Source organism: Gekko japonicus, unplaced genomic scaffold (assembly GCF_001447785.1).
Source record: "Gekko japonicus isolate JY-2015 unplaced genomic scaffold, Gekko_japonicus_V1.1 scaffold1613, whole genome shotgun sequence".
In the NCBI taxonomy this organism is placed as follows: Eukaryota; Metazoa; Chordata; class Lepidosauria; order Squamata; family Gekkonidae; genus Gekko; species Gekko japonicus.
The window spans coordinates 41147-50896 of NW_015173182.1; the positions used below are offsets into that span (position 1 = coordinate 41147).

The 9750-nt window shown below is 46.0% G+C and overlaps 1 protein-coding gene across 1 annotated transcript in view; it reads right to left on the reverse strand.

Annotated features, from left to right (window-relative positions):
- The window catches only part of TOP2A (topoisomerase (DNA) II alpha), a gene marked incomplete at its 3' end in the record, with an annotated part of 41479 nt that extends 39308 nt beyond the window's left edge, over positions 1 to 2171 (reverse strand). Inside the window, exon 1 of the mRNA XM_015422580.1 lies at positions 2055 to 2171. Within this exon, the coding sequence (XP_015278066.1) occupies positions 2055 to 2171 (117 nt within the window). The remainder of the gene's footprint in view (positions 1 to 2054) is intronic.
- Positions 2172 to 9750: the final 7579 nt, after the last annotated feature.

Genomic DNA, 9750 nt, shown 5'->3' on the forward strand with positions numbered 1-9750 from the left:
ACAATACTTACTGGCCTGGCTGCAGATCTTACCAGAGATGTCACACGGGAAGTTGTGGCAGGTGTGGTGCCCTGGTCTTTCTGCTTCAAATGCTCCATAGAGAAAATATGAAAAAAACCCAGTTTTTATTGGATTCAGCAAAACAAATCCAAACCCATGCAGCATTCCCAGTTATCTGGCACACCAGGAGAACCAGGGGAACTCTAGGATAAAGGAACTGTCAAGACTTCTGTTACATTCCATGCATCCAGAGAATCTGAGACCCTGCCACTCATACTGTATACCAAAAAAAGGACTACCCAGGATGCAACACAGACAAGTTGTGCAACTGAAGCAAGTTTGATGGGGGGTGGTGGTATTTGTTCTACAAGAAGTACACTGGCCACCAATGAATCCCTACTAGTAGGAGTCTTGTTCTGCCCCCCTCTTGCCAAACCAAGTATTGCCAACATATTTTCAGACTTTTTCCTGTAGTCCTACTAAGTAGAACTTTTGAGAATATTCTCATTTTCCTGGCTCCTATTGCTTCAGAGTTTCTTTTCTTCATGTGTTTTGCTCCCTCTAGTGGTTGATTCGATATTACACTGCTGTATGTCTTGCATATCTCCCTGCAGATTTAAATTGCAGGTTTTTATGCTGGGCACAACATGATGTAATACTGAATCAACCACTAGAGGGAGCAAAACATGTGCGAACAGACACCCCTCCAAGCAACAGGAGCACACAAATGAGAATGTGGAAAAGCCCTTTGTTTTGCTTTGCAAAACAATTTTCTACAGTCCTAAACCTTTTATATTATTAAATACCCCATCCTGTCGATTGTATTGACTCCTCTGTGTAATCCTCCTTGAGTCCAAGTGAGAAAGGTGGACTATAAATGAATAAATAAAAAACAACAAACCCTTGGAAGCCAAGATAAACTTCTCCAATAAATTACCTCCAGCAAAACGGCAGTTATTATGAAGGGTGATGCACATTCCATGAATAGCACAGGGGAGTAAACAGTGTCCCCAGTTACAGCTCTCCACATTCTCTTATAGGAGAGGATAGAAGCCCCTTCCTTATATGGAAAGAATATGAATGGAGGTATTTAGGGATAACAATGGGAAGGGAAGGACACGTTAATTCTGCTCCCTGCTCCTGGTGACTCCAGTTATAGAGAATCAATCCTGCTCTTTCCTGCAAAGCTCTCTCTGTGGGCTGCTTCTTTCCTGACTTGGAACTGTTGCCCTTGCCCCACACACCTAACTTGCTTTCCCACCCTTGGGTAAGAAGGTGCAAGATCTCTGTTACTTTGCCCTCCATAGGGAGAAAAGCATCTTGGACAGGGCAACATTGAGCAGAAAAGTTACGGGAGAGGAAAAGTAAAAAACTCTCTCCCCATATGCCTGCCCTTCTTCTTTGGCCTACCAAGGCTTTTAAAGGTGAAGAAGGAGAAGAAGAACAGGAGGAGGAGGAGGAAGAGGAGGTTGGATTTATACCCCACCTTTCACTACCTGAAGGAGTCTTAGAGCAGCTTACAATCTTCTTTCCCTTCCCCTCCCCACAACAGACACCCTGTGAGGTAGGTGGGGCTGAGAGAGCTCTTTTGAGGACCGTTCTTGAGAGAACAGCTCTGAAAGAACTTATGGCTGACCCAAAGTCACACCAACAGCTGCATGTGGAGGAGTGGGGAATCAAGCCTTGTTCTCCCAGATCAGAGTCTGCGCTTCTAACCACTACACCAAACTGATTCTCACCCTTCTCCCAAAAAAACCACTCTGCAGAGGAAAGTATCACAAAGCCACATGAAATATCTTGTTTGCCTCTCAATGTACTTTGGGAAGCAGTACTTGCTAATCTATACAGAACTGTTTGCTGTTGAAGCAGGTGTCAACAGGGTCCTGAAAAATAGTGTCAGACTTTGTTTTGCAAGGGAGGCTCTCTCTTCCCTGTGCAAAAGACTTCAGCTATTTCTTGCCATTGCAATCAGCGGCTCAGGTGCGACCTTTGTTGCTCCAATAGGAAAGATCCCATCTGGGCAACAGGGCCGGTGGCCTGGGGGAATGCCTCACCTGGTTTCTTTCTGTAGGCACTGAAGGGTCATCTGCAGCAAACAGAGAGTAAGAATCCTCCAGCTGACCGAGAGGCAAGAACAGATAGTCAATCTTACAACAATCATTTGCTCTCATATGGTAAACATTTAACATAGATTTGCCCTCTCAACCATTGTCGCCAGATAACTCAAGCAAGTGACCCAAGCAACACAGTTATAGCCCCCTTTCTCCTCTCTCCCTCAAAATGCCCTGTAATTTGTAATCAGCCAGGGATAAAAGTGGGTTCTTGATCAAATCAAGCCTGAACTCTCCCTAGAAGAAGAGAAGAGATTGGATTTATACCCCGCCCTTCACTCAGTCTCTCAAAGCGGCTTACAATCCCCTTTCCCTTCCCCTCCCCACAACAGACACCCTGTGAGGTAGGTGGGGCTGAGAGAGCTCTTGACAGAAACTGCTGTTTTTCAAGAACAGCTGTGCCAGAACTATGGCTTGCCCAAGGTCATCCAGCAGGTGCAAGTGGAGGAGTGGGGAATCAAACCCAGTTCTCCCAGATTAGAGTCCACACACTTAACCACTACACTAAACTGGCTAAATGGAGGCTATTGTACTTTGGTCACATTATGAGAAGACAAGAGTTACTGGGAAAGACAGTAATGCCAGGAAAAGGTGAAGGCAGCAGGAACAGAGGGAGACTCGACAGGAGATGGATTGACTCTACAGAAGGAGCCATGGCCCTCAGTTTGCCAGACTTGAGTGAGGCTGTTAACGAGAGGATGTTTTAGAAGTCATTAATTCATATGGTCTCCATAAGTTGGAAGCCACGTAACAGCAGTTGACACACATACAGGCATAAAAGAAACCCAAGTAATGCACATCTACAGAGTCAGTAAACAAAATGTCTTATTAGTTTTAGATTCTCCGGGCTGTATGGCCGTGGTCTTGGCATTGTAGGACCTGACGTTTCGCCAGCAGCTGTGACTGGCATCCTCAGAGGTATAACACAGAAAGATGGAATACTCTCTGTGTCAAGGTGAGAAGAAAAATGGTAGGCAGGTCATTTATATCTACTCAGGAAGGTGGGGTAGGACTGAGTCATTCTCTCGTAGGAGTTTCCCAGGCTGTGACATGCTAAGGGAGGAGCTTTCCTGAGGAGGTTCTTTTGCATATGGATTGGCTGTTGAAATTCTAATCTTATCTGTAGTGCTGTTGTGAGATGTAGAGCATTTTGTGTTTTTCAGGACTGGAAACCATGCCCTGTTTATTTTTAAAACTTCCTGTTGAAATTGTGTTCCTTCCTGTTCCTGTTGAAATTGTGTTTATGTTTATGAATTTTATATTTATTGTATGTGGTTAGAAACAAAAATTACCCCACTTATTCCCAGGTCTAAACAGACCCTACCATAATCTTGCTCCATCCTTTGGGGGTCCGGAAGAAAGCTTCACTCCCTTCGCTGACGTAGACCAAGCTGCCTTCGGGAATGGAGGAGGTGGATTTGAACATCAGCTCCTTAGACTTGAAAACAAAGGTGGCGCGCTGAAAGGTAAAGCAGAGGAGATTCCCTTTCAGCATAAACATCACTGAAATTTACCAAGCCCGAATTAGGACTATCCTTGAAATAATAACTAGCTATTTTATTCTACAATAGTAACACTCCTGAAACTACACTATGAATTTGGGCACGTTATGAGAGGGAGGGCAGGAAGGGATGAGCCAGTGCTCAACTCTTGCGGCCCTTTCTTATATGCCCAAGGTAATCCCAATTGCTCTTTAAGCTGTCTACTCAGACTGGTAGTGGCCCTTCTGGATTTTAGGCAGAGGTCTTCCACATCACATTTTACCTAATCCTTTCAGCAGAAGATGCCAGGGATTGACCTTGGGATGTTCAGCATGTCAAGAACATGTTCTGCTGCTGAGCCACAGAAGGGTGGGGGGAGATGCAGGAAAGCTCAGAGTTCCCTGACCCCCAACACTTATATCTGGGCCTTTATCTAGGATGAGGCCAGGCTTGCAAGGGAGCTAGATTATCTTCTGACCTGGGAACCCCCCCCCCCCACCCATAATGCCTGGAGCCTGGCAGCAGTTGCACAGGGAAAAGCACTACACACGTGCTCAGCTCTTTACCCCAAACATAAAGGAGAGGCCAACAAGGAACACCAATGGCACACCTTTAATCCATTCTGGTTTCCGTTAGGAGAGTCCTTCGGAGGCAAGTCGGCATCTGGAAGGAAGAAGAAGGTCAGAATTACTGTCCCTTCCTGGCACCTATAAGAAGAGGAGGAGCTTGCCTGATGGAAAGTCTTCAGAATCCTCCCTGCTGGCCCCTGTTGCTTTCATTGATACCGAGTGCTTCGAGATGCTGTTTGCAATGAGAGCAGTGGCTGGTGCAGGACACTTTCTCCTTACATATTAATTCTTGCCAGAATAGTGATAGCTCAGATTCATGAACCAGTATGCTGACAGGCCTGGAAGGCAAAATTCCCTGTTATCATGTAAATTGCATCAGGACTTTTCCATAACCTCATTTTCCTTGTTTGAAGTTCCTGTTTCTTGGGGTGGGGGGGGTGTCTGTTCTGAATGTGTTTTACTCCCTCTGGTGGTCGATTTGATATTACACCGACTTATTTCTGGCATAAAAACCTGCAGTTTAAATCTGCAGGGAGATATGCCTGACACAAACCGATGTAATATCGAATTGACCACTAGAGGGAGCAAAACACATGTGGAACAAGAAAAAAATCCCAAAGTGAGGGAAATGGGATGCAGAAAAGCCTTCAGATGCCCCATTTAATCAGGAATAAATAAAAACAGGCATGGACCCAGCTTGTACACTCACCCAGATCCTCATTCTCTCCCTTTCTCACTTCTCACACCACGAAGAATTGGTTGTATAAGACTAACTCTGGCTATCCATGATGTATGGACACAGATACATAGCTTAACCAGAGTCAGTTTTACTGTGCACTAGGATTCTTAGTCAAGAAGTCATGTATGTATTTGAACAATATTTATGCTCCCTTTCCAGGGAACTTGCTGAAGGTAGTTTACAAAACAAAAAACATAATAAAAGTAGAAAACATTAACAGTTATTCATTAAAATACAGAATTTAAAACCTGAGCAGCGGAAATACACACAAGACAGTTACATACTTGGGAATGTTACAGAAACATCACTACATGCAGAGAGGAGGTAATATACCTGTATGCCAAGATGGACCCGGGGTCTGCTGGCAGGAAAGAGAGGAACACTAGATTAGCTGAGCTGTAGCAATCACAAATGGCATATGCTGCAAACACCAGAGGTGACCCACTGATAAAGTGAGACAAACTTACTGGATACTTGCAAAGTGGCCTGGCTTGGAGGGGGTACACTCTCTGGTAAGAAAAATAAAAGAGAGAAGCTGGTGCCAAGCAGTCCCAAAAAAGGAAGGATACAGGCTAAAGGTGAAGGCAGATCAGCCCACACACCCCCTTCTCAGGATCTCTTTCTTGGAAGTGAAGGACGATGCAACATCTCTTTGCCCCAAACACACCAGAGCTAGTAAGGTGGACAGGCCAGATCTTTCTGCATCCTGTTCCTCATCTGTTCTGCTGCTGTCTCTTTGATCACTAATCCCTGAGCCTTCTCCTTCCCTCTCCTCTCCTCTCTCTCCACCCTCTAAGAAAGCAAAACGTGATCTCTTAATCTCGCTCCATCCTAGCCTCAGATAGATATGAGTGCCTCTCTCTCCTTTCTTCACACAGAGAGGATTTCTTTAAGAATAAAGAATATCAGTCTTTTTTGCTGCTATGGCCTTGGCCTGCAAGCCTTATGAGGAGCAGCAAAATCAGCTAAATAACTCTTCCCCCCTCCTGCCCGGACAGTTTTCATGCAAAAAACCCCAAACCTGCTTGGGTTGGAGGCAAGTCCTTCCTCCTGCTGCATTCTGAGCCCATTCTCTCTCTCTCTCTCTCTCTCTCTCTCTCGCACACGCACACACGTTCCCTGCAGGTCCTGTGTGGCTATGGAGTGTATGGGAAAATGAGTATAAGCCGGTGAAGAAAGGTAATGTGTAGCTGAGTCCACAGATCCCTGCCGTTTCCTAGCACTTCACGGAGCCCTCTCCAAAAGCTGTGTGGGCCATAACCTAGTCTGCAACATCATGCACCATGGCTACACACTGGCAGAATTAAGTGGGAGAGACTTACATTGAAATAAAGAACACCCGGTGGTCCCGGAGGGCCTGGCAGCCCAGGATTTCCGGGGGGGCCAGGAGGACCCTAGATGGAAAGGAGGGAATGGTTAAGTGCAAAGGGCACATCCTGAAATGGAAACAGAGAATCACTCCCCTGTGTCTGAAAGCACAGGCAAACAGCTTGCCCGCACAAACGACTGGTGCCTCCCTTAACAGACCCATGAACTCTGGTACTCAGAAAGCCCCACAGACTGGAGACCCAATCAAGGAGCTTGGGAACATGCATTTGGATAAGATGCAGAGTCCCAAGTGGGAACAAGAACCCAGAAGGCCAAAGAAGAATGAATACAGGTGTAAAATAAAATAATGGGTTGGATCCAGCCAGCTTTTTCAAATCTCACCCAATTCCCGTCCTTATTACACCCCTCTCACGTATGGCTTGTGTCCCTGCATGTCCCACAATTTCCAGCATACCCTTTTTGATGGTCAAAGTGGACTCTAAACCACCCAAGATCCTGTAAAATCTGCAAACGGCTTACATGGGTGACAATTGCGCCATAGAGTTCTGGGCTTCCTTTACCATTCTGAAGATGAAAAAGAGAGGAATGCAAGACTCAGTATCCAGGAATTGTCCCTGGCAGGTTTTGTCCACACTTCATCTTTTCACAGAATACATTCCCTTAATGGTATGCATAATGCTACAAGGCCATGCAATTCTTTAACTTATCTTGGACGATTAGATTTACTCTCCTTGTGGAGATGGAGAAACTGAGGTCAGCAGTCTATATAAACAACAGCTCATATGGTAAATCTTTGTAAACGGTGCAGCTTTAGCCTGCAAGTGGGTGGAGAGAATCTACTGAGAAAGGTCCGTGAAACTGAAAACAGAACAACTGGTTTATAAAGGAAAAGCTTGGGGGGGGGGGTTATATATAATAAACCTCTGCTCCCCACTGTCTGAAGTTGTACATGCTAGGAAGCATCATATCAAGTGATCTGTCTTGCTTACAAAGCAGTTCTAAGTGACTGTCCCAAGAACATCGGCCAGTAGTGGAAGCAAGAGAGATCACCCACAGTGCAGTCCTATACAGAGGACTTTTCTGCATTCTCATTTTCCTCATGTATACATTCCTGTTTTTCAAGGTTTCCCCCCCTGATTTGCATGTGTTTTGCTCCCTCTAGTGGTTGATTCAGTATTACACTGGTTTATGCCCGTTATAAAAACCAGCAGTTTAAATCGGCAGGAAGATATGCCGGACACACACTGATGTAATATCAAATCGGCTACTAGAGGAAGCAAAACACACATGGAACAGAAACCCCCCCCCCCCCAAGAAATAGGAACTTACAAGCAAGGAAAATGAGAATGCGGAAAAGCCCAGAGTTTACTCTAGTCTGTCCGTGGACATCAATGGGCTTGATGTTCTGCTAGTGTCAGACCATCTATACTGATGTACCTCCTGGGAGGTAAGAGGCACCCAGGAATCAGGTGAGCCCTTGAAGTCTGGGAAATGTATCTCAGTGCTCACTCCCCCCATTGCAGCTGTGGCAATCCTGTGTGGGAAAGCAGCATTTTTTTGGTGGAAGGAAGACATCACAGAAGGCACAGAAGGGAATTAAAAGCAAAAACATTTATCCTTTCTCCACCACTGCGCCTTGAAGGCTAGGAGTAGTGGTATTTTCTCCAAGCTACGCACCGAATCCCCAGGGTCTCCCTTTTCACCCTGCAAGAAAAGAAACAAAACCGGTTGTCAGAATGCAGATCTTGGACTTTTTCCTCTGTTACTAAGCGAGTTTTAATACAGGCAAGTCCAGAAAGAGTAAGCAAAGCCTGTCTTAAATGGGGAAACTACAGGACCACATTAGTAGGCACAGAGTTTGTAGGCAGACATGCTGTTCTACGGAAAAAACTCCAAAAACAAAAAGGCGGGGTAAGCGCAAGACTTTTTTTCTTAGGACCAACTTCCCTCAATAGATGCTTGAGACTGGGGAGGAGGGTGAGATTTAAATGATGACTGCAGCTGGGGTTGCTGACTCTAGAAAAATCCCGGAGATTTGGAGGCAGAGTTTGGGGAGAAAGTGTGACGGGGATGTGATGGTACAGAATCCACCTTCGAAAGCTGCCAGTTATTATTACTTTATTTATTTATTGTATTAGATTTCTAACCCACCCTTCCTTACGTAGCAAGGTTCAGAGTGGGGTACAACAAATTAAAACAGGAGCGGCAGTGGCTCAAGTGGTTAAGACACTGAACTGCAGGCTGGAAGGTCGGTAGTTCAGCAGTTCAAGGCCCGAGTGCTGCATGATGGAGTGAGCTCCCGTCTCTGACTCCAGCTCCTGCTGACCTAGTAGTTCGAAAGCAAGAAATTGCAAGTAGATAAATAGGTACCACTTCGGCGGGAAGGTAACAGTGTTCCGTGCGCCTCGGTGTTTAGTCATGCCGGCCACATGACCACGGAAACATCTTCGGACAGCGATGGCTCTTCGGCTTTGAAACGGAGATGAGCACCGCAACCCTAGAGTCAGACTCGACTGGCTTTCGAGCAAGGGAAACCTTTACCTTACAGATTATTAAAGACAATTTCATACCATGATAATCAAAGCTAAAATCAGATGGTGCCTTAGGCACTGACCACACGGTATCCAGGTGCGGTTGTGCAGCTATGTTGTTTATAGAACTGGTACACAGTGTGATGAGCGGCGAGATGGAGAGAGGGGGAGAGGAGAGCTGGGGGAGACCAGTATAGGTAGAAGACCTCGCTGCTTCAACTGTATGCCTGGTGGAACATTTTGAGTTTCACAGGCCCTGCAGAACTGAATCAGGTTTCGCAGGGCCCGGATCTTGTCTAGAAAGGCGTTCCACCAGGCTGGCTCAGGTTGAGGGAAGACGACTGCTTTCTGGGCCCAAAATTATAATTCCAGGGGCTCTCCAGGCCCCACCTGGAGGTCGGCAACCTTGCTTGCAGCACTGTGAAATGGAAAGTTAACCCTTTCCCCCAGAGGCACTGTTTGCCCTATAGGCTTCATCTTCAGACTAGGGAGACCAGCCTGCCATTCTGCTGTCCACTGGCCAGGGGGAAAATGTTTTGAAACGTGGGGTTCCCAGCCCAGAAGTGATGTCACGTCATTGGCATAACACCAACACTACACTCTTTATCCTTATGAAATGCCTGAAGGATGTTGCTCGGTTTATGCAAAATGCTGTGATTGCAAGCTGGCATGCATCTGTATGCACCCCCCAAAATTACATTATACTGGAAAAGGTTAATCAAATCACAATGCGATGCCAGTGATGCACAAAGCCTGGGATATGGAAAATCAGGGCACCCAACGTTTTTGAGCTTGTGGGCACCTTTGGACTTCTGACACAGTGTGGTGGGTGCAGCCACAAAATGGCTGCCACAAAATGGCTGATGCAGGAGGCAGAGCCAGCCACATAATGGCTAACACAACTTACCTTCAGTCACACAGTGAAAATCCTTGTGCTGTGGTGGCAGCTGCTGCCAGAGCAACAGTTTTTAAAATCTGAACAGCCAATGA